A 25381-nucleotide genomic window follows, 5' to 3' on the forward strand; every position below is an offset into this window, starting at 1 on the left:
TCGTTAAAATAGTCTACGTGACATCAGTGGTTTAACCGTAATGTCATGAAGTGACAAGAATACTTATTTTGTTTTCCCAGTATTGTGCCTTTGTGACCAAATCTTTCATTAATCTTTAAATAATCACTTCTTTATTGACACTTTATTGACGAGTTAGCACAAAATATCAATCTCCATCAATGAAACAATAGTGATTGTGCTCTCATGGTGTTTCAGGTATCAGTTTAAAACACTTTTTTAACACTGTTTACATAAATTTATACAAAATTGTATGGTTATAATCACACACACTAGACCTGCTCTCACTTGACACTTTTGGCATCTCTGAACTTTTAGTTCTGTTCCTAACTTTCTTCAGGACAGTGAACATACTGGATTCTTGTGTCTATTATAAACAGTGTCAACTACATTACAACATAGAGTCATATTGGCTGCAAAATGAAAATAACTTTAACTTTTTGGATATGAAGACAATAAGTTTTGTATTCTTGCACACTTTATTATGAGCACAAAAACATTAAAGGCCTAAAAAGTTCTGAAAATATTTAATTAGTAAAAGGTTTTAATATTTCATACAGTATTTCTAGGCCATGTGTTCTTTTTAAGCATTTGATCTCTTTTGATGTATCTTCAGTGACATCTCATGCAGTTTAATCCAGCAGTCTGAAAGTCATTAAAAAAGCTGTAATTCACTTTTAGAGCTGAAGCGTTTGCTTTTTTGAAAGCTGGGTATCTGAATGTTTCTGCCGCAGTGTTTTTAGCAACCATTTCTCTGTAATGAGAACAGCATCCAGTTCCCATCCTAGGTAATCCATATCCAAATCACAGACAGCAGGGTAAAATCTTGTGACTAAATCCAACAGCTTTTTCACATGGCTTGTACGTCCAAGAAAGACCATCTGTGTCCATTTAAAACAAGATGCATGTGGAGGAACCTTACAGATGGTGGCGTTCCGGCCAGGACCGATGTGAAGAGTTTCTTTTTCCACAAGTTTGCAACCCAAGCCTTGGTAGTCTTTGAACTAACTCATTGTGCTTACTTTCTGTCAGAGAACCACGCTAGCGGTGGCGCAGTTGTTTGCGGGAATCCCGATGCCAATCCGTCGATGGCAGGTGAACATCTTGCGCAGTTCTGCCCTGAAACGATCATGGAGCCATGCGTATAAAAACGGGTTACAACAAGATGAACTCATCCCACACAAGTGACACAACAGCTGAATCAGAAGAAAGTAGCGCTTGTCGATCAGATCTATATCAATGTCCCGAAGAACATTGAAGACGCTTATCGGCAGCCAGCAGATGCCAAAAGCAGCGACGACCAAGGACACCAGACGAAACGTCTTGCGTTTCCGAGCCCGCTGGGCTTCCGCTTGGCTCTGGGTGCGATGACCTGGCACCACGCAGTTACGAAGCTTCACCGAAATGCACAAGTAGGAGATGCAAAGCGCGGACAGAGGAAGAACGTAGGTGATAAAGAGCGTGCTGTAAGCGTAGGCTAGCCGCTCTTTCTCCTGACCCATCCAGAACTCCTCACAGATGGTGAAACCTTCGTCTTTGAACTCCACATGGTATGTGTGGGCCACAGCAGGAGCTACCAGACCACATGACAGAATCCAGATCCCGGAGAGAAGATAAGTGCAGGCCAGAACTGAGATGCGCTTCTTCAGTGGATGAACAGTAGCGTAGTATCTAGAAGTTAAAATGACAGTTTTAGGCAACAAGTTACGGTGGTCACACATCTGTATCTGATGCAGCAGTTAAACTGGCCCCTGAGAGATTTTTTTGTTCTATCTATTCATTTATTTAAAAGTGCACAATCAGTGACTTCTCTTCTATTATGAACACATTCATATTGTGTGAATTAAAGGGAAACTACACTTACAATGGAAAGTCTCTCATCATTTACTCACCTCCTAATGTCCATTGTTTCCGGCCAACTGTTTGTAGTTTTAAAAAAATTAGCAGTTTTTTCACAAACATCTGTCCTTTTGCTTCAGAACACAATGATTTATCAACTGGGGTTGTATGGATTACCGTCGTGTTCACTTGTGTGGTTTTTGAAATATTAAATGATGAGAGAATTTTCATTTTTTGTTATCCCTTTACACAGCTTTAGATTTTTCAATTGAAGCATAAAAATTTCAAGATCATACGCATTAATGATGAAAAATATTAAAATGAGAAAATACTTGAAAAGAAAACCTTTCTGCGCAGGTTTTATATATATGGGTTTAGTGTTGGGAAAAATTACTTTTAAAAGTAATGCATTACAATATTGAGTTACTCCCTGAAAAAGTAACTAATTACGTTACTTTTAATGGAAAGTAATGCATTGCTTTACTTTCGCGTTACTTTTTAAATCTGGGCAGGGCTTGATTGTTTGTTTTTAAAATAAAAAGTTCTATTTTTGGCAAATGTAAAAGCCTTTTTACACCAAAAGCCTCAGGCTTTGAGAAAAGTACATTTACGTCTGTACAGTAGACCGCAGAAGAAAAAATGCCAACTCTTCAGCAATAAAAAAAGGAAAACAAATGTTAGATTATCTTGAGTAATTTTTGCTTATTATTATGGTTGAACTGCATCATCGAAGGTCGGCAGCAAAGACATCAGTTAATAAAATGGGATTAAATGCATAAAGGATATTTGTATTATTTAACATTTAATTATTGCAGGTTTGCGTCATATTCTGAGTTGAGTTTTACTGTTTTTATTCATTTTGAGGAATACTGAATCTGTTTTTGGTGAGTGAGATGAATTAATGCATTTTCACATTTATTCTAACTAACATCTTACTCCCGATTTCTCTCAACATGGGGACAGGAGAGCTTTTAATCAGTAAATGGGGAGAAATATAGCTGGTGTTACTTATTTAAAAACAAGTAACTCAGATATTTTCTTGTCAATTAAAAAGTAATGCATTACTTTACTAGTTACTTGGAAAAAGTAATAATATTATGTAATTCACGCTACTTGTAATGCATTACCCCCAACACTGTATGGGTTGTTAATGTGACATGGCATTTTCATTGACCCACAAGACAAAACATAATTTAATTAATATTGTTAACATGCAGTAAATTGTTAAACATTTCTTTGTCCTACATGGACCTATATTGTTATAAAAGCTGCAGTGTTATTAGAGTGTGTTTTTTTTTTGTTTGTTTTGTTTTATTTTGTTTTTTTGAGCCAAATGTCAGAATTGTCCTATGGTGTGACTGTCTCAAGCAAGTTCAATAAATGACAACTTTTATAAATTAAAAAGAAAAGCATGAAAATGTTAATAAATACCTCCTGTGTCTATTTTTGGTAAATGCCAATCATTACTTTCGTTCATATATTTCTGAAAGCGTAGGAACTTGATACATTTTGTCTCTGAAAACCATGTCCTCTGGTGTGACACCATATCCTGATTTTAAATTGGCAATTTCAAAAAAAAAAGAAAAAAAAAAAAAAAAAAATTAGTTGAAGGACCCCATTCATTGTTGTGTTACTAAAGACCCTTGTCAAGCCCCATGACATGTGTGCATGGTAAATTTTTTTTTTCTCAGAATTCAAATATTTAACTTTTTTGTAACCACTACAAAAGTGTTATGTTTTGTTGTCCTTTGGTGTGACACCCCTAAATTATATTTTTAAATTAAAAACTTTGTTAAACTACATAATCAAGGAAAATTATGCAAATGTGTCTTGCTAACTGCTAATGACAGGTTAGTTCAGAATAGCAAGGTCACTAATTGACACAAAAAGCTTAAATGCCCTATGGTGTGACAGAAAATGTCCACCAGTGTGACACCTGTACGGTCACACAATAGGACAAAGATGTCACACCAGAGGACAAGGTCTCTTTAGAAAGCATTTTAAATCATTAAATAATTAATTAAAAATTTTAAAAATAATTAAAGATTCATTTTTTGATCATTTTCGGTGTTCTTAAATGCAATAATTAAATTAATTAACTATGTTCTGATGTTTTGAAGAGTTTGTTTGAAGAGTTTCAGTAACATACTGATTGACTAAGAGACTGAATTTGGTTGATGATGATTAAAAAGACATGTTGATAATTTTTTTTTTAAATATTTTTTTCTTTGACATGTTCAAAATTAATGGACCAATGTCCAATGGTGTGACACAAATAAAAGAAGCACAGATTTGCTTTTATCTCAAAATATCTAAAAAAAAAAAAAAAAAAAAAATGTTGAGTAATGCAATAGGAGAGATATAAATATCACTCATCTTTAAATGCTATAATTTTCAGCAGTTTTGAACAGATGACAGCAAAGTTTGTCTTGTCATGGGGAAAAAAGGTTAGGTTAATTATAATTTCATATGAAATAAATAACACTGTACTTAAGTGTCTAACAATGAAGATAAATCTCTCTCTTGCTGTTTGTATATTATTAAGAGTTTTTTTTCCCCTTAACTTGTGCTATGTCACACCACAGGGCATAACATTTAAAAATGCAAAAAAACAAAACAAAACAAAACAAAACAAAACAAACAAACAAACAAACAAAAAAAAAACAATTAAAGAATTGATGAAGTTAGTGACCCTTCATATTTTCTCAAAGATCAGACTTCACACTATGCATTTGTTCTTAAAAAATGGTCTTTTACAAAAAAAAAAAAAAAAAGAAAAAAAGAAAAAAAAAAAAAAAAAGTTAACTATTCGTAAGAGCATGTGTGTCTATTTGTACATTTTATGGGTCTGGCCTCTGGTCTTGTCCACGTCCAGCTATTTTTAGCTGTACAAAACAGCTTGTTTTGCTACTTGATATTGCAAATTGGTGTGTCCTACCATATTATTTTAATGTATTAGCTTAATAATAAACAGAGTGGTTTGTAGTGCAAACAGTTTTACCATTTAATGCATGTTATTTTTCTTGTTATTTCCCCTATAGATTCAATTTCATAAAGAATCAATTCTTCAATTCCAAAGGAATCAAGCCTTAAAAAGAGACGTATTCAATTCGCCAGCGGCGCTAAAATGCTATTTGATCTAACCAAAATGTTAATGAGTAATGAAGAGACCAGTTGTTTCCGCAGCACAGCTGAATGTCAAAAAGTGAAAGGTCTTATTGATCTTTTAAAAGTAAACTTGACATAGTATATTAAAAACATGATGATAGTGAGCAAGATGCTGCAAAAAAAGACATTTAAAGACATCTGTCCAGCCTAGCAAATGTTTACAGAGACAAACAATTATAATGAGGAATCCAAGAACCCATTTTGTGTGAACAAGCCCTACTATGGTAAGACGGTTTATTTTGAAGGATTTGATTGGTTAAGGTTTATGTACTGTCTTGCCCTTGCTTGAAAGGATTCTTTATCTGACCAATTTGTTTAGCCTATTATTACAGTTGACACTATCATTTTCAATTGTTCATCTTTTTTATGCACAAAAAGTACTTGTTACAATCACATTTCAGAGAGAGACACACACATTGTAGTATTTGTAGTTACAATACTACTGCTGGAAGCTGTCACATGAACATATATTTATTTCTGCACGCATGCAAACAGAGCTGTTTTTTCAATAAGAATCACAAAAACATTATTTCTGAATTAATTTTTAGAATCGTTTTTTTTAAAACCTAAAAATGTAAAACTATGATGTTTATTTTTTTTTAATTCATAATATTTGTAACTTTTTTTTTTATTTTTTTTTTTATTTCATAGTTATACCTCATGGCATTCAAATGAAAAAGATAGTATAAACATTTTTCAAACAACCAACATACTGTTTCATTTCATACTGTTTGTTGGCACGTGTTTTAAAGGTGACCTATTATGCCCATTTCACAAGATGTAAAATAAGTCTCTGATGTCCCCACAATGTGTATGCGAAGTTTTAGCTCAAAATACCCCACAAATAATTTTTATATCTTGTTAAAATTGCCACTTTTAGGGTATGAGCCAAAACACACTGTTTTTCTGTTTGTCCCTTTAAATGCAAATAAGCTGGTGCTCCCGGCCCACTTTTCAGAAGAGGGCGGAGCTTCAAAAGCTGAAAAAACAAAACAAGACAATCTCACGTACTGAAAATGTCAGAAACTCTCAGTAGTGGTTTTCAGCCTTATATGTTCGGTTTAAAAGTGATCGGACTGTGCATAATAAATGTGCGTTTATGAATTACACAAACAATAAAAATAACGACATAACCGGTCTCATGGTGCCATCGCATGCTATTACAAACTTTGACTTGTGATTATGAGCTCGACAAATTCAAGCGGTCGACTTCACATTGCTTTCATATGCAATTTTTAACTACTGACGTTGTATATCTCCAGTAATGGTGAACTGCTGCTTCTCACTAAAAGTTGTGTCTATGCTAATAAGTCAAAGATCATCACAAATGGGCAGGACTTTTTCCCTACGATGATGTGTTCGCTGGAAGAAATCTGAAATTGCTTGTTCAGAGAGATTGTTTATGATTCATTAGGATTATAAAAAATGAGTGGGTGGATTTTTACCTTTATAAGCTGGTTGTTTACACACTCTGCGGCTACCCAACTGTGTTTAAACACCTTATAAAGTGATTTTTGCATAATAGGCCCTCTTCAAATGAAGCTCTTGTACGTCATTGACCCAGGGAGCGGCAGTTGAGTAGTGGCCCCAACTTGAGATTGAGAGCTTTGTGTTAAGATGTAAAGACACTGTAATAAGCTGAAGCAAATACTGTATTTTGCACGTTGATTTTGTAAAAACTTAATCCGTGGGCTGTAAGAAACAGGACCTGTAAATAATTCATCTTTTTATTCGCTTTAAGGTGTGAAGGACCTGTTGGATGTTTTGCTGCAAAAGCTCACTCTTCAATGGACACACATTTCCTCGCCTCCGATCTGACCTGGATGAATGGGTCTGCATCCAAAACCCACAGTAACATCAAGGGCTTTTAAAGACATTATTCATGTAGGCTTCATCATGTGTAAAATCACAGAGGATAAACCACCAGACCATGTACAGGAGATGACGCTAGTCTGCGCAAAAAAGCCTTCACTGTAAGGTAAATGGATTCTTAATGCACCTATTATACAACAAACCAACAATTTTTCATTTTCCTTGACTATCGTGCAGCACCATCATCCATCACAGACTCACATGCCTACGCAGGGAGGGAAATGTGAAGGTTAAAGGCTGCACGAAGCCACAAAGTTTAACAGAGATGATCCACTGTAAATTTATTTTCAGAATTGGGGGATAATAAGTCTATATTAGGTGTCCTTGGTATTTCACATATGGCAGCATCGTTACTTTACCCTTCCAGCTTTCTATGTATCCGCGGAATGTGTCATTTTACAACTGTGTGTCATATAATATCATGCATTCTCATGGCTTATTTTTGTGTACCCTAAGTTAAAATTACTATTCACAAACGAACACTGGCACCCTGGAAAAGAGCCGTTTTAATTACTGTCATTCGAATTGAGCTGAAAATCTACAAAACGGATGGGGTTGAAACAGTGTGTTTTAAAAGAAGTTTAATAATGTTCAACCTTGAACATGTATCATTTGTCTTTAGTTTTCTGAAAGTCATTAAAATTCCCGTCAGTGTCTTTTCTAGCACAAATGATGCATTATTCACACTGATGTCAAAATTTAAGGATCATTTTTTAAACATGCTTGATTATTACTTCACTCTATTATCATAGTTTAAATATTTGATTTATTTCTATGCTGGACTGTCATACAGTAGTGTATGACTGTCAGGGTCTGGGACTGGAACAAGGACAAGCTATTAAGCCATTTGAAAATCAGCAAAAAAGAAATAATGAACACATGGTAAAAAAAGGTTTCCAAGGCATTTTTATTATGACCTTGCTGTAGCAAAAAGAAAGTTTGCAGTCTATTCAAACCGAAATCTATTCAAAAACTGTTTAAGCCAAAATGTACTCCTAGCCTAATTGCTAGTAGATCAGAACAAACTTTGCATTTTAAATATTTTCACAAATTATGATCATTTTCAGGTTCCAGACATCATATGATCATCTATTCTCTATTCGAACTGATCAGCAGTAATTTTTATGTTTCGCTATACTGTACATGTAAGGATATGCTTTCGGCAACCTTTTACAGAGACAAATTTAAATACTGAATATACTCTACTGTTCAAAAGCTTGGGGTCAGTACGGTTTATAAAAGAAATTTGAAAGAAATTAATTTTTTTTTTTTTAGCTAGGATGCATTAAATTGATCAAAGACATTGATAATGAGTAAAGACATTAATAATGTTACATTTAAAAAAAAAAAAAGAATTTTAAATACATGCTGTTCTATTGAACCTGAGCGGGTTCAGGTCCAAAACTTCTACGAGTCCCTTGGACAGGGGTCGGGTTTGGTATTAGTGGCCTCAGGTCTTGGGTAATTAAAATAAATGTGCTTTTTTCTGAATGGGCCCGATAGGGAATTGTTTTTCTATCCTGGATGCAGAGACTACTTTTGTGTTCATGTAAAGTTCATTTTTGAGAAATGCACATAGAGAAGGAAAATCCGCTCGCTTCGTTACACACAGCCCTTTTCTTTTTTGTGTGCAGATGCCTTTCACGGGAGATCAAGTAAAAAACATTGCAGACAACACTAGCAAATCAATTATTTAATAGGCTGGCAATTTAATTTTTTATCAAACTATCACGTTTATTTTTCAAATCCTCTGATCACAATTGAAAGCCAAACTCAGAAATAACATGTACCTATCAAACCAGCAAAAATATTGAGTAATAATAAATAAGTAAATAAATAAATGAAAGTAATGGAGTCAGTAGGACACCGGGATTTTCCTGACTCACTGTGGGGCTGCAAGCTGTGCATTCCTAAAAAAAATAGCCTATAAATGCCCAGGCATCGGGTTGGACTTGGGTCTAATTTCAACTGGTCTGTCTCGGGTCAGGTTTTTCATTTATAAAATTAATTTATGCACATCGGGTTGGGGTAAGAAGTGATTCGGGTCGATTTGGGTCGGGTACGGATTTTAGCACCTCTAACTCAAATGGTCATGAAGAAGATCCCTCGTGCGTTCGGCAGTCATGTAATTACGCCTTGGCTTTGATTGCTTTTATGATGCGAGATGTAAACGCAGCCCACTGTAAACACCCGTGTAATTTGCTTCAACCTTTTCGAACTTTATGAATGATTATTTTATGGTCTGTCTGAATACTGGATTCTGTTTGGCTGGCAGGAATGCAGTAAAACCATTTAATGCACTGGTAATTCCAAGTCAGTTTAATCACCGTTCTATATTAATGCGATGCACACAAACACACACATCACTCACACACAAACGCGCACACACACACAGAGAGAGGTCGGAGATGGCATTGGGCTGCTCACATACATAGGCTGTTTTTAAATTAATTAGTTGTTTGTAGAGAGAGAGACGTGCAGCAGGTAACACAACTGTCATCTCATCTCTCTCTCTCTCTCTCTCTCGATAACTTATTGAAATAAATGCTATAATTCATTCATGTCTATAATTCGTGTCTGATTTGATGCTGGCAGAGTTAGAGATAATGTGCCATGACGGATGAAAATAACTGTCATTTTTACCCATTCAGTCAAATATTTTGCTGCAAAGAGCAAAACTAGTTTGTAAGTTGTCTATACATTTGCAATGGCCATGGAATAAGCGGGATAATCAACGGCTTGCTGTGCATTCAAGGATTTTAAGTGCACTCCGCTTGGCGACGGGCAGTTATTAGTCTTCATGTTGTGCATTTATGGCAAACCGTTGATTATCCCTTACTTATTTTAGTTTCAAGTGTGTGTAAGGAATTGGAATCCAGCAGAGTACAGCTGTTTCTAAAGCATGCAGTGCCATTTGCTGATAAAAACTAAGCTCAGAAGCGAGAATCGCTTGCGGAAAATCTAAATCATTTCTTGAATCGTGATGCATCGATTTATTTTCCCAGCCATAATTTGTAGGGTTCTCAATTGGTTCAGGTCATACTTAGAAGGGAGAGGTTATTATGTGAGTACAGGAGAGCATAAGTCTAAGTGGACGTCCATGACATGCGGAGTCCCTCAAGGCTCAATTCTAGCGCCGCTCTTGTTTAGCCTGTATATGCTCCCACTAAGTCAAATAATGAGAAAGAACCAAATTGCCTATCACAGCTATGCTGATGATACCCAGATTTACCTAGCCTTATCGCCAAATGACTACAGCCCCACTGATTCCCTCTGCCAATGCATTGATGAAATTAACAGTTGGATGTGCCAGAACTTCCTTCAGTTAAACAAGGACAAAACTGAAGTCATTGCATTCGGAAGCAAAGAGGAAGTTCTTAAGGTGAATGCATACCCTGACTCTAGGGGTCAAACAACTAAAAACCAAGTCAGGAATCTTGGTGTGATTCTGGAGTCAGACCTTAGTTTCAGTAGTCATGTCAAAGCAGTAACTAAATCAGCATACTATCATCTCAAAAACATTGCAATAATTAGATGTTTTGTTTCCAGTCAAGACTTGGAGAAACTTGTTCATGCCTTTATCACAAGCAGGGTGGATTATTGTAATGGTCTCCTCGCTGGCCTTCCCAAGAAGACCATTAGACAGCTGCAGCTCATCCAGAACGCTGCTGCCAGGATTCTGACTAGAACCAGAAAATCTGAGCATATCACACCGGTCCTCAGGTCCCTACACTGGCTTCCAGTTATATTTAGAATTGATTTTAAAGTACTTTTACTCATTTATAAATCACTCAATGGCCTAGGACCTAAATACATTGCAGATATGCTCACTGAATATAAACCTAACAGACCACTCAGATCATTAGGATCGAGTCAGTTAGAAATACCAAAAGTTCACACAAAACAAGGGGAATCTGCTTTTAGCTATTATGCTGCCCGCAGTTGGAACCAGCTTCCAGAAGAGATCAAATGTGCTAAAACATTAGCTACATTTAAATCTAGACTCAAAACTCATCTGTTTAGCTGTGCATTTACTGAATGAGCACTGTGCTTCGTCCGAAGTGATTGCATTATGTATAATCATTTTCTGTTTTTAACGGTCTTAAAATTATTTTAAATCAATTTTTAAATCATTTTTAAATCATTATATCAATCAGTTTTTACATTTTACATTTTTTGTTTTATTGTTGTGATCATTGTTTTTATGATTGTTCTACTTCCTTTTTTGTGATTATTGTTTTTATTATTGTTTTTATGATTGTTCTACTTCCTTTTATGTAAAGCACTTTGAATTACCTCTGTGTATGAAATGTGCTATATAAATAAACTCAGCTTTGACTCACAGGAATAAATAACATTTTAAAATATATTAAAACTAATTGTAATTGTATTTCACAACATCACAGTTTTTACTGTATTTACTGTATTTGTAATTAAATATAATGGTGAGTACAGGACTTTTTTTTCTTTTCAGATGTTAAGCTTTTGCATAGCAGTGTATGTGACTTGTCAACCAAATCAGTCTGTTACATAATCCTGCTGCACAAAAGCCCCAGAATGCTCATGAAACATTCATGCAATAATGAATTACTCACACTCACATGCATCACTCACCTGTCCACCCCAATAGCTGTGAGTGTGAATACCGACACGTACACCGTCACCGGCTGAATGAGGAACACCAGGTAGCACATGAATCTTCCAAAAACCCACCCGCGAGGGTTAAAAGCGTACGCCAGCGTAAAGGGCACGCAGGTCGCACACATCAGCATATCAGAAAACGCTAGGTTACCAATGAAGAAGTTGGTCACGTTGTGCATTTTTTTGGTGTGACAGATGACGTAAAGCAGCAGGTAGTTCCCGAAAACTCCAACCAGGACCACGAGAGCGTAGCACGGGATGATGAGGGGTTTAAAAGACTGAAGGAGCTCCACGCCAACAAACTGTGGATTGCGCTTAGTCGTGTTTGTAGACTGGAGCACGACTTCGTAGATTTGGCCCATGCTGGAATTCTCCACGGTGGCGTTTTCCAGACAACACGAGGGCACGGGAGTGCTGAGCCATTCGCCGCCACTGCCATCCATCCTTAAGGCTTGTAGAGACCTATAGAGTTTGTGTTCTGGCATTTTAACAGGAAAAGAGATACATTTTTGGTTAGCTTTCATCAGAAACTTAAATTCTAACCAATAACAGATGGATTGAAATGTCCGTGAAGAAGAAGTGAGCCATTTGAGTGCATTCTGTGGAGGTGTGTGGTACTAAACATGCAGTTCACACCATATAGGTGCTAGTTTGTCTTGAAAGTTAGCTTGGCTCACATAATGAAGTGACTTTTCAAAGTCTAATGAGCACAGCTACAATTTCCCTCAAAGTTCCTGTCCTCTATACCCAACCACTTTCTGCACAGCAGTACTTCTGAACATTAGACATGTAGGAGTCACGTCTGAAAGCCCTTCATTACAGCCTTGACTTACTTCGGATGGCTGGTTTCCGTAGCAGGTTACTTGTATAAAGAATTGGCGGGAGTTGAGATTTGTGTGTTCCTTTTAGTACTGCGCTCTGTCAATCCAAACAGCAGTAAACAGAAACTTATAAGGACACTAATGAAAGCCAGCATGATTTGAGTCAAAGATGCGTCTCGGCTGCAATCACACGTGGCTGTTGCTGTTGAAATGCAAATGAGCCTCATTCACTCGCGCCCTCTAATTAAGTGAGTAAATGGTTCATAGATTAAGCATAAACACTCTTTGGTCTTTCCTCTAACAAGCTACTGCAAAAGCAGTGATTGTGTTTTCTGTTTTTGTCTCTCTACCAATCAGTCAGTTGTTGCAAAATCAGTAGATACTACTTAATTCGTTTTTGTCCTAAATGCTTATCTCATCATCATAAATCAGGTTTTGATTTTTTTTTTTTTTTTTTTGCAAAACATACATTTAAAAATTCCCATTTGACAGGGATCAGACAAATGAAGCACCAATCACTCGTCGCAAATTAAATGTTTTTGAAATTGTTTTTATGGATAATACAGTACTGAAAATAGCCATATGTTCAGCGCTATCAATTTTAAGCAGCATGAGGAGCTGAATGTCAGAGACAACTTATTTAATTATCTCAAATCTTCATTAAGCACATTCAAAGACAAGACTGAATAAATATCCCCAGGGTGTCGACTGGGTTAGATGAGAATAAATTAACAAGCCCTCACTGGATGAGATATTGAATATTTACAATGCATTTTCAGTATTTGACATTAAGTGAATATCACAGTAATATTAAAGTGACAGTTTTAGTTTCCTAAAGGCTGTGTTAGTGTGCAAGTTTTACACTCCCTACTTGCCTAGTTTAAACCACTTTAGCAAAAATAGGGATTGCTTTGAAAAGTCTGATTAATTTCAGCAATTAAATGTATGTCTTTCAAACAGTCCGTTTCAATGAATCTGATCAAATCACAGATTCACCAATTTGTTTGCATCATTACTCCAAACCGAAGTCTCTGCAAGGCATTTGAAGTTTTAAAATATTGTCAGATTTGTAAAACAAATCTTGATTATTTTTTAAAAACTATTTTTATGACGAAAAAAACATTTGCAAGATATGCAATTGTAAGAGACAAAGTTAACTTTTTTCTGCAAAAAATGTAACTATAATATCACCCAGCTCTTTATATAAAAGCGTATGTAACTTTTCTGTGTACATACTCACATAGGACAATATAAACTATATATCATATCTCAATTGCTTCAAATGTAAACTATATTATCACAAAGCTCTAATCTGCTAAATATAACACAAGGCATGAAAATATTAAGATATTACAAAGCTGCTTTGAAACAATGTGTACTATTAAATCTCTGTACAAATAAAAATTTACTTCACAGTGTTGCATATAGATATAAAATCACATTAAGTGATATATATATATATATATTTACTAATGGGAAATATTTATATATTAGATAATATAGCCACAAATATTATCTTTTGTACAGGCTTCAGTGGAAGCAAGCTTCAATGCTATTGTGTCAAAATTATTGTTTCTTCGACTGAAAACCCAACCAGAATGTAGATGAGAAAAGATTTGGAGAAATTTAGGATTACATCACTTGCTCACCAATGGATGTGAATGGGTGCCGTCAGAATGAGAGTCCAAACAGCTGACAAAAAAACATAATAATCTACAAGTAACCCACACCATTACAGTCTATCAATTAATGTAAGTGAAAAGCTATTTTAACTTTAAATGTCATATAATAATGACAATTGTTAAACTGGTTCCTCCAGTGAAAAGGTCCATTCCCTTTTGTCCTCTCACATCAAAATACACCCACATATTTGTTCAGAACCGTTTTGAACTGTTTACCCTTCAAACGGTGCTTGATCTGTGCATATTTCTCTCCTGATTCAGACGAGATGACCTTTCACAGGGAAAAGCAACACTGTGGATAGAGGAGTTGAATTTTAGCTGGAAGCAATAGTTTGAAGTTGAAATATCTTAATGATGAATTTGTTTCTTACAAACACACATTGATGGACTGGAGTAATGTGGATTACTTGTGCATTACTTATGATGTTTTTATCAGCTGTTTGGACTCTCATTCTGACGGCGTCCATTTACTGCAGAGAGAAGCAAGTGATAAAAAATGCTACATGTCTCCATCTGTTCAGATGAAGAAACAAACTCATACTGCATGGCCTAAGGGTGACTACATTATTAGCATATTTTCATTGTTGGGTGTACTATTCTTTTAAGCTATATTAAACCTAATATCAAGATGTGTATTAAATGTTTTCAAGATATCTGTGGGCTCTCTTTTAATAGCTGTGTTTCCATGGTCTAATTATAATGCATTGATCAGAGACTTGCAATAAATGTGAACTGCACCCAGACTAAACAGCTCTTGATATCTGTAAGTAAACAGACACGTGAGGTATGTGCTATTCTCAGCCTCCGGCATACTGCGAGTTTCTTTAAACCGCTCTGGGTGGTAGCGTCCCCTCCCCGTGGGTGCTTCAATTATGCTCAGCCGGTAAAAACACAGACTAATGGAACCATTGAGGCGCTTTTTAGTGCTTACGTTGGAGCGAGAGCCCAGGTGAACAGAACCAAATAAGTATCCCTGCGGTTTGTGGTACAATGCTGTCAACAGATTTCAGTGTGCAAAATAACTGAAACGAAACAAAAAAAAGCTGAAACAACCTACAAATAACTAGGGCTGGGCGACCTAAAATTTGAACATGCATCTCGATATTTTTGCATTTGCTCTGAACTTATTAAAAAAGTGATTTTCTTCTCGCAGCTTCTTTAGAACAATGTAATTCACACTACATTTTACACTGTGCACCTTGGGGTAAATTTTGCAAGTGTTTCACGTTTTTAGCTAAAATCACAAATCTATCAACAGTTTCTGTAAAATGAGACTATGTTCCCACTGGCATTAAATCTCTTTCAGATGAGGAACTTGTTGCTGGAACACAAGCACTTCTTGGCTAGTTTGCTGGAGAAGTGAAATCGCCTGTTCGCCTCCTTGGAATGAAGGTTCTGTCTGCATTCTGAGCACTTTTAAGATATTGAGCTTCAAAGTTTTGCATTCCATAGACTTCTGTAGACAGAACCCTTTTTGTTTTCTTAAAAAAAGGTCCAAAATATACACAGTGTACAAAAGAAACATCACACAATGCAAATAAGTTGTCACAGAATAAGAATATGTGAATACATAAAATTTGACAAAACATCTGTCTTTGGCACATTAATCTAAATTTTCAACAATACTACATTCATTATGAATATTCGTGATATTCTGATGTACAGTATCAAGGCTGTTAGGTGCTCTTTGAATGGATAGCACACTATGAAAAAGAACAAAAATCTTTATTAAAATAGGACCATAACATTAAAAAATTACATCCAAGGATGTTCAATGAAGGTGTGATGCCTTGATTTAGTGCCAGCATCCCACAGCGACTTTTATTGTTATAGCCCTATTTTAATAAAGTTTTTTTTAAAATATATATATTACATCTTATATGTCTTTTTATTTCTGTGATGCATCAGATGTGCATATTATAACTGAAGAGGGAAGCTGGCTGAGAGAAAAAGAAATGGACAGAATAGTGACCTTCAAGCACATGGAAACCACATTAAGGCTGGAATACACTACAAGACTTTTAAATCTGGACATAACACACCAAGCTAGTGGTGTGCAGTGGTGCACATTTCTTTTTTTTAATTAAATGTGAATTGTGAATGTCCCAGTCATCTTTTCTTGGTTAAATAAACATTACTTACACTACCAGAATAAAAATTCGACTGTACGCATACGCTAACGAAGTACAAAAACAAAGTATACTTTGGGCTTAAACAACTGAGGATCACACACTAGCAGACTTAGGGTGTGTTCACAAAAGTGAGTACACCCCTCACATTTCAGCAATCATTTCAGTATATCTTCTCATGGGACAATACTATAGAAATAAACTTGGATATATTTTAAAGTAGCCAATGTGCAGCTTGTATAGCGGTGTATATTTACTGTCCCCTAAAAATAACTCAACATACAGCCATTATTCTCAAAACAGCTGGCAACAAAAGTGAGTACACCCTAAGTGAACTTGTCAAAACTTGTCAATATTTTGTGTTAGCACCATTGTTATCTAGCACTGCCGTAATTATTCACCAGAGCTGCACAGGTTGTTGCTGGGATCCTCTTCAAATCCTCTATAATGACATCATGGAGCTGCTGGATGTTAGACACATGGTGCTTCTCCACCTTCCGCTTGAGGATGCCCCATAGGTGCTCAATAGGGTTCAGGTCAGAAAGGCAATTGTTATCTTGGTGGTGTGTTTGAAAACATGTTGGAAAACTGCTGTTCGGCCCACTTTCTGAAGGGAAGGCATCATGTTCTGCTTCAGAAATGTACAGTACATAATGGAATCCATGTTTCCCTCAATGAACCGCAGCTCCCCAGTACCAGCAGCACTCATGCAGCCCCAGACCATGATGCTACCACCAACAGTCTATTCACATTTCTCTTGGTACTCACCAGGGCATCACCACACACGCTGGATACCATCTGAGCCAAACATGTTTATCTTAGTCATCAGTCATCAGACCACAGGAAATGGTTCCAGTGATTCATGCTCTTGGACAGGTTGTCTTCAGCAAACTGTTTGCGGGCTTTCTTGTAAGCCAGCTTCAGAAGAGGCTTCCTTTTCGGATGACGCCAATGCAAACCGACTTGTTGCAGTGTGCAGTGTATGGTCTGAGCACTGACAAGCTGACCTTCTACTTCTGCAACCTCTAAAGCAATGCTGGCAGCACTCATGCATCTGTTTTTTGAAGCCAGGTTCTGCACCTGACGCACAGAATGAGCACTCAACTACGTTGATCGACCCTCGCGAGGCCTATTCCGAATGGAACCCGTCTTGGAAAACCTCTGTATGACCCTGGCCACAGTACTGTAACTCAGTTTCAGGTTGTTACTAAACCTCTTATAGCCTAGGCCATCTTTTTGGAGAGCAACAATTCTAATTCTGAAATCTTCAGAGAGTTCTTTGCCATGATGTGCCTTGTTGAACATCCAGTGGTCCGTATGAAAGAATTGTACTCAAAGCACCAAATTTTAACTGCTCTAGTACAACATACACAACTTTGTATGGTCCTGTCAAGCAGACAAAAACATGAACATGATGAATAGGACAAGAGGCTTTGCATGGTTAAATGACATAGTGCTGTTATCACTTAGCGTTTACTCACTTTTTGTTGCCAGCTATTTTGACAATAATGGCTGTAAATGAACAGTAATTATACACTGCTATACAAGCCGCACATTGACTACTCTACAATATATCCAAGTTTCATTTCTATAGTATTGTTCCTTAAGAAGATATACTAAAAACATTGCTGAAATACGAGGGGTGTACTCACTTTTGTGAGATATTGTATCTCGATGATATCTCTAAGATCTAATATATTGCCCTGCCCTAAATATATTAAACAACACAAAACAATTCCACACACATTCAGTACAAAGCTGTTGCAAGCAATGCAACACAAAACCTTATGTGGTCAAAAATGTCTTACCAAAATCATGTTCTTAATTATGCTGATAGAAAATGTCAAAAACACAATAAACTGTTGCCAATAACTGCAGCAAGAAGCTGTTCGCTTTCAAGGCTGTTAGGTGCTCTTTGAATGGATAGCACGCTATGAAAAAGAACAAAAATCTTTATTAAAATAGGACCATAACATTAAAAAATTACATCCAAGGATGTTTAATGAAGGTGTGATGCCTTGACTTAGTGCCAGCCTCCCACAGCGACTTTTATTGTTATAGCCCTATTTTAATAAAGGTTTTTATATATATATATAACATCTCATATGAATGTCTTTTTATTTCTGTGATGCATCAAATGTGCATATTATAACTGAAGAGGGAAGCTGTCTGGGAGAAAAAGAAATGGACAGAATAGTGACCTTCAAGCACATGGAAGCCACATTAAGGCTGGAATACACTACAAGACTTTTAAATCTGGACGTCTAGTGGTGTGCAGTGGTGCACATTTCTTTTTTTAATTAAATGTAAATTAATGTCCCAGTCATATTTTCTTGGTTAAATAAACACTACTTACACTACCAGAATAAAAATCTATATTGTATTTTTACACTGACAATGCAATTAATAGGCTATTCTGTTTATTAAAACCAAGTATAAATCTTATCAGTTTAATGTTTTTAAGCATTGTACATTAATTTCAAAACAACTCAAGACAGTAACAATTTAAAGAATATATTTTATTTAAACAATTATATATTTTATGTATGAACTGATGTTCAGCTGTTCTTTTTCATAATAAACATATTTTTGGATCATTAGTCATCAGAGCTTGGTAAACATTGGTCACAGACGTAGAGATGTACCTTTAATATCAAGCTGATTACTCACTAAAAACTCCCACAGATCATGCTTTCATGTCATTTTAAGTCTTATTTTGAAGTTACAAAGTGTTAAGAAGAGTTATTTACGAGTTATTTAAATTTAAAAATGTTAAAACTCATAGGAGATTAAAGAGCAGACTTTGGAAGTGGATGAAGCTTCATGCACAACATCAAGTGGGGTATACTTTGAAAGGCTGCGCATTCGACTGTACGCATACGCTAACAAAGTACAAAAACGAAGTATACTTTGGGCTTAAACAACGGAGGATCACACACTAGCAGATTTAGGGTGTGTTCACACTTGTAGTAGTGTGTTTGGTTCATTTGGTATGGACCAAAAAGGAAAATGATACATTTGGTCCTGGTCCGCTTAGCGTTCACACTGGCATTTTTGACAGCGAACCTAATGATACCGAACCTAAAGGCATAGTGATACGTTCAGAACCTGATTGGTCAGGTTGAATGACACATATTTCGTGACGGAACTGACTGAACACTCCAAACAAAAGGAAAAGGTGCGTTCAAATTAAAGTGGTGCTGCGAGTGTATGACATCAAGGTACCCATTCACTGAAGTCAAACACACACAGTGCCGTCTGCTGGACTAAGCGCGCTTATTGTTACGTGCATATGATTTAATTTTCACCACCTTGAACTCAATAAAAGGCACTTTACCACCTCGTTGCTCAGTGTTTGCCCTCTGCTAATTTTGTTTTGGATACACTGCTTGTTCCCTTTGTGAAATCATGTCGCATAGTGTCACATTTTGTCATTACTTCCTGATTTTGATTTGTTTAGAAGTATTTGGTCCATGTTGCGTTCATATTTCATTCAAACTGCGTCAGAGTTGTTTTGGTGCGCACCAGGGTTCGAATGGCAGCGTTCACACTTACTCAAATGAACCGCACTAACAGAGTAGTCACACCAGAGTTCGTTTTAATCGAACCAAACATGACAAGTGTGAACACACCCTTAAAGACGTTGGGCCCTATTTTACCAATCTAAGCGCATGGTCTAAAGCGCACAGCGCAGGTGCACTTAGGGCATGTCCAAATCCACTTTTGCTAGTTTCATGACGGGAAAAACGGTCAGCGCGCCGGCGCATGGTCTAAAAGGGTTGACCCTATTCTCTTAATGAGTCATGGGTGTGTTTTGGCCGTAATGTGCGTTAAACCAATCAGAGTCTCATCTCTCATTTACTTTAAGAGCCAGTTGTGATCGCGCCATGGCGGATTCTCTATTTACACGGCGGAATTTGCAAGAACAAAGAAAAATAAAGAGCAAAAAATTAATAATAATAAAACAAAAAAAATGTAGACATTGTGACATTTTTATATTTAAGTACACAATAATAAAAAAATACATTTCAAATTTTTTTCATTTTTTTTATTTGGCATGTTTGTGCTGCTGCGTGTTCCTGTGTGTGTATTTGCGTTTTGCACCTGCCTATAGGCGCATATTACTAACATGCTCTTTAAAGGAGAAGTCCACAGAACAACAATTCACAAATAATGTACTCACCCCCTTGTCATCCAAGATGCTCATGTCTTTCTGTCTTTAGTCGTAAAGTAATTATGTTTTTTAAGGAAAATGTTTCAGGATTTTTCTTCGTATAATGAATCATATAATGATTTAACTTCATTTTAAGACAGCTGCTAAACTTAAATTTTTTAAGTTGAAAACGTGAAAACTGGTGAAAACTTTTTACAGTGAAACATGATTTTATGGATAGTTTATACTTATACTTATTATTTATTATGTACATGAATGGACCATGGTGAATATTTAGTGTCTCATGAGACCAGTCGGATCTCGCAAGATCTTGTGACAATATCCTTGCAAAACATTTTGCAGTGTTTACATTTTAGCTGCATGATTAATCCTTACAATATCGAGATCTCGATTCAAACACCCACTCGATCTTATTCCCGAATGACATTGATTTAGCTATGACTATTAGGACTGTTTCACATCGCGAGTGTCAGTGGAGCGTGAGAAGCATGTTTGCCGCTGCTCATGTTAATGAATCAGAGGGTCGGGTAAATGTGAACGCAGAAAGAGCAACACAGTCTTTTCAACCACATTATAATCATTATTTCTGTGTTACAGACATTTAAATAATAGAAGTACTGGGATAAAAGTTTATAGTTTGGGTATAAACACTTATTGTCTACAGTAGCGATCAAAATGAAAGTATTTTAACACTTGTATGTATTGTAACGCTTGTCCTCTTTGGGCAAGAGGGGGCGACAACTGCCTGTTTAAAAAAAAGTATGTCATTGAATCATTCATTCAGGAGATTTCAATAGTCAAACAAGTCTTAATAAAGTGAGACACTGCTTCTTTTTTTAAATGAGTATATGTTTTTAAAAGACTTGAAGCAATGAACAGTTTGTCAGAACCACTAGTAACTTATGTTATTTTGTTTAGTTTTCTAATCTTTTTTCTCCAGAATCGTGAGAGAATCATGGACTCTAATTTATTAAAAACAACTGGGATTCTCAATTTATCCAGAATCGTAAAGCTTGTGTTTAACTGTTGTTTATTACTGCATATAATTCATTAAATTGGAAGTTTAATTTTATAAAGTTCAAAATGCACCTACATTTTTTTGCATTTTGTCTTTTTCAGTTGAATAAAAGAGTATTTTCCCTATATATTTCATCATTGCGGATTTCTTAAGAAAAGTTTAAAAATCTCATCTCATCTTGTTCTCGTGAACCCGGTCACGTGTCTTGTCTCATCTCATGGGATAAGTGTCTCGTCACACCCCTTCACGCTAGTTTTGACTAGTTGATTAAATGTTGAGTCCAGACTGAAAACTGAAGAGATGTGTTTTACAAGGTGGCAATTTTGTATGATTTCATACAAGTGAATCGTATAAAACATACTAGTTTTAGTAAAAAAGTAACCCTGAAGATCTAACTGTCAGTGGGGTGTATGAAAACATATGAATGAGGTTCTATGAGTACCCAAAAGCCACTAATTTATGTGAAATAGTTATGAAGTGCCACGAGATTGTGCTTGGAAAATCTAGACAGAAGTCACGTAGTGTATTTCAGCCTTAAGATGCTTCTACACAAGCACATGGGGACAATAAATGTAGATCTCAGGTGTATATTGACTAAATCCATTCCTGCACATCAGGACATCAGCTGGATTTTCTAGAGAATTCATTACTTGTATCTCATTACAATCACTGTGCTGCTGCTTTACACTGAAACATACAAGTTGAATGTAAAAGCCAACATCGAGTCAAAAACGAGAAAGTGATATGGTGAGTGAGTAAAGGATGACAGATTTTTCATTTTTGTGCAAACTCTTCCTGTATCCTTTATAACACCGCTCTGACAAAGCTGTTGGCACGTACTGTGAAGTCTTTCTAAACTGACACCTTTTCCTATAGCCTGACACATCTGCTGCACAACAAATCTAACACTAGCAGAGTGAGACACATGAGTGGCCAGTGATCAAATATATGACAGTGTGCATTGTTCATGCAACAGTTGCCCTTCTCAAAATAACTTTTGTTTTCCCTTTAAATGCAAATTAAATTGATCAATTGATCTAGTGTCAGAAAAGACCTTTTGTCTAACTCAACACATTCACATCCATTTCAACAGCACCTGTTTGTCGTGAATCAGTCTTATGGATTTGCCTCAGAAGGAGGGAGATTAAGACCAAGAATTATTTTTAGTAGATCAAAGGTGTTACGATACTTTCACTTTACTCAACAAAGTGACAAAACTTTGTAATGCCATAGCCTGTCAAAACAATATGTATAAGTCATGTTTTTTCTCCAAATGTCTACGTGCTATAAAGCCTTAAAATAGACTGCTTATCTCCTACGGAAGAAGGACTAGAAACAGCGAAGATTAATCTCTCTAGAAGTCATTTAATTCAGCTGTCGATTTTCTGGCATTGTGTTTAATCATTTTGACTTCTCTACAAGCCAGCTGCTCTCAAACACTCTCATTCAAACATATTGTGAATCCAGGTCGGAAATCTGCAATCTCTACACCCACCAGGTGTGAAGCTTTTCATTTGATTCATTTTCACAGCCAAACTGCCTCTCTGACACACACACACACACACACTCACTTACTCGCTCTCATACCCACACACTCATACATTTGAGTTACAAGTGTTGACTCCTGAATGAGTTGTTCTTTTAAATTAATTGTTTTTTTTTTTTTCAATGAATGTGTTAAGCCTGTTTACCAATACAGTCTAAACGATTAAACGGACTGAATCATTACTGTGAACACAGACTGAACAGATAACTGCACTGTGACTAAACAGAGAACTGTCTTTTTCTTACAGTTATTTGTTTCAGTGTGTGTGTGTGTTTTTTTTTTTTTTTCCAAACATTTTCTTAGTACATATGTGACCCTGGACCAAAAAAAAAAAAAAAAAAAAAAACGGTCATAAGGAGCAAGGGTCAAATATTATCAAATTTTCTTGGATGCCAAAAATCATTAGGATATTAAGTAGATCATATTCCATGAAGATATTTTGTACATTTCCTATGGTAAATATATCAATTTTTTGATTAATTTCTGCTTTTGCTAAGAACTTCATTTGAACAACTTTACAGGTGATTTTTCTTTTTTTTTTTTTTTTTTTGCACCCTCAGATTCCAGAATTTCAAATAGTTGGATCTCAGCCAAATATTGTCCTAACAAACTATACATCAACGAGAAGCTTATTTATTCAGCTTTCAGGTGATGTATAAATTCAAATCAAAACTCAATTAAAAAATTGACCCTTATGACTGGTTTTGTGGTCAAGGATCACTACTAAAAATGTACCTCAAAACTCGTTTTGCACATTGCTTTAGTGTTTTTAACTCAGTGTGAAAACACATACAAAATTGGCTTTATAAAGGTTACAATATAATAAACAAATATATATATTATAAATGAAACTTAATCTACAGCAAAATAATACACAGTAATATGTTACATAATGCTTTATTGGAATGTTAGAGGTTGTTTAAAATGAACTGTTCAAAAGAACCGAACTGCAGAAATGGTCAGACTTTCCCTTTATGCTGTCGGTCTACAAATGGTTAATCAAAGCGCAACGAGTAGGTATTATTAACAGATGAGTTAACAGACCAACAGTAAATGCATCTTATGTTCCACTAACAGTAGACGAATAAATTACTAATGTCTGAATCAAAATCTGCGTAAAACATACTTTTGTATTGTATTAAAATCTTGTCATTACTTAGTAAGGTGTGATGAGATTGCAGTACTTCACTTCTGAAATACATTATTATTACTATATACAGTATACTACTCACATTCCTATATTAAAGCATGGTATTGTAAATTGTAATAACTAAACGTCTAAGTACAGTTACTCATTTATGTTTTGGTTTTGTGAATGCAATTTAGACTCTTTTACCTTTTTAAACTCAATATATCCAGTCACAGACTCTCACAGACTATGTTATTATGAGGAATAAGACGATAAATGAGACGTCTCACCTTTTTAAACAGGGATGCGGTTTAGTTGATTCCTCGTGGATGCGCAGTTTCTCAATCAGCGGACTCTGTGCGCGTTCGTTTATCATGAGATGCGCTACCGGACCTGAGTGAGAGCGTCAGACTCGTGTTTCCCGCTGGAGAGGCGGGGTCAAGTGTGTGTGTGTGTGTGTGTGTGTGTGTGTGTGTGTGTGTGTGTGTGTGTGAGAGAGAGAGAGAGAGAGAGAGAGAGAGAGAGAGATTTTGGGTTGAGTTTTAGTCAATGGTGTGTCAGAGATTGTTTCATGTGCCCACTATCTGAGCCAGTAGTGACTCAGTAGTCATTTTGTATGCTTATGAAATATCATGCAGTGTTTACATATTCGTGCCATTCAAAATAATATTTCGTCCAAAAATTAAAACTCTCTAATTGCACATCCTCAGATTGTTCCAAACGCTGATATTTTTCCAAGAGAAATTCATTGACATTCATTCATGAATCATCCTACAGCTGTTTTGTTTTGTTTGTTTACAGCAGTTCATGACCACAGCTGTCAAGATCCAAAAATGAATACATTAGCACCTTAAAAGTAGTTCATTTGACTCATGCACTATTCCAGGTCCCTGAAATAACATGTTTTCTTGAGCAGCAAATCAGAATACTAGAATGATTTCTGAAGGATCATGTGACTGTTGTAATGATGCTAAAAATTCAGCTTTGAAATCACAGGAACAAATTACATTTTAAAACAGATTCAAATAGAAAACAGTTATTTTAAATAGTAAAAATATTTCAAAATTGTACGGATTTTGCTGTACTTTTGATCAAATAAATGCAGGCTTGGTGAGCAGAAGAGACTTCTTTAAAAAACATTAAAAATCTTGCATGTTAATGCATGGCATGGTAATTGCATGGTAATGCATGTTGTAATGTAATCTGACCATGCCAGTTTGAATATGCATAATATAAGTTTAAATTTAAGGGGCTTTTGACTCATTTATATTATAATTAAATCTGTGTTTTTTTTTTTTTTTTTTTCTCTTTGATTTTTCAGTTTTGCATAGTTCTAGAATTATA

General features: G+C 35.8%; 1 protein-coding gene across 2 annotated transcripts; it reads right to left on the reverse strand.

Annotated features, from left to right (window-relative positions):
* Positions 1-148: 148 nt before the first annotated feature.
* On the reverse strand, positions 149-24388 carry prlhr2a (prolactin releasing hormone receptor 2a). 2 transcript variants are annotated; one of them, XM_051116577.1, is made up of 3 exons: positions 24328-24388; positions 11512-12016; positions 149-1689 (listed from the first exon to the last, which is right to left on the reverse strand). In XM_051116577.1, exons 2-3 carry the CDS (start codon positions 11979-11981, stop codon positions 1047-1049), a joined length of 1113 nt encoding a protein of 370 aa, XP_050972534.1. In that variant the 5' UTR covers positions 11982-12016; positions 24328-24388; the 3' UTR covers positions 149-1046. The 2 variants fall into 2 exon arrangements, with proteins under 2 accessions (XP_050972534.1, XP_050972535.1); XM_051116578.1 differs by lacking the exon at positions 24328-24388 and adding an exon at positions 12372-12427.
* Between the last annotated feature and the right edge of the window lie 993 nt (positions 24389-25381).

Source organism: Labeo rohita, chromosome 8, assembly GCF_022985175.1.
Source record: "Labeo rohita strain BAU-BD-2019 chromosome 8, IGBB_LRoh.1.0, whole genome shotgun sequence".
NCBI lineage: Eukaryota > Metazoa > Chordata > Actinopteri > Cypriniformes > Cyprinidae > Labeo > Labeo rohita.

Bases quoted from the DNA above. Each gene is read 5' to 3' on its own strand.
- prlhr2a (XM_051116577.1), bottom strand. From the start codon at position 11,981: ATGGATGGCAGTGGCGGCGAATGGCTCAGCACTCCCGTGCCCTCGTGT. The intron at 1,690-11,511 runs GTGAGTGATGCA...TTTAACTTCTAG, and splicing joins ACAGCTATTGGGGTGGACAG to ATACTACGCTACTGTTCATC.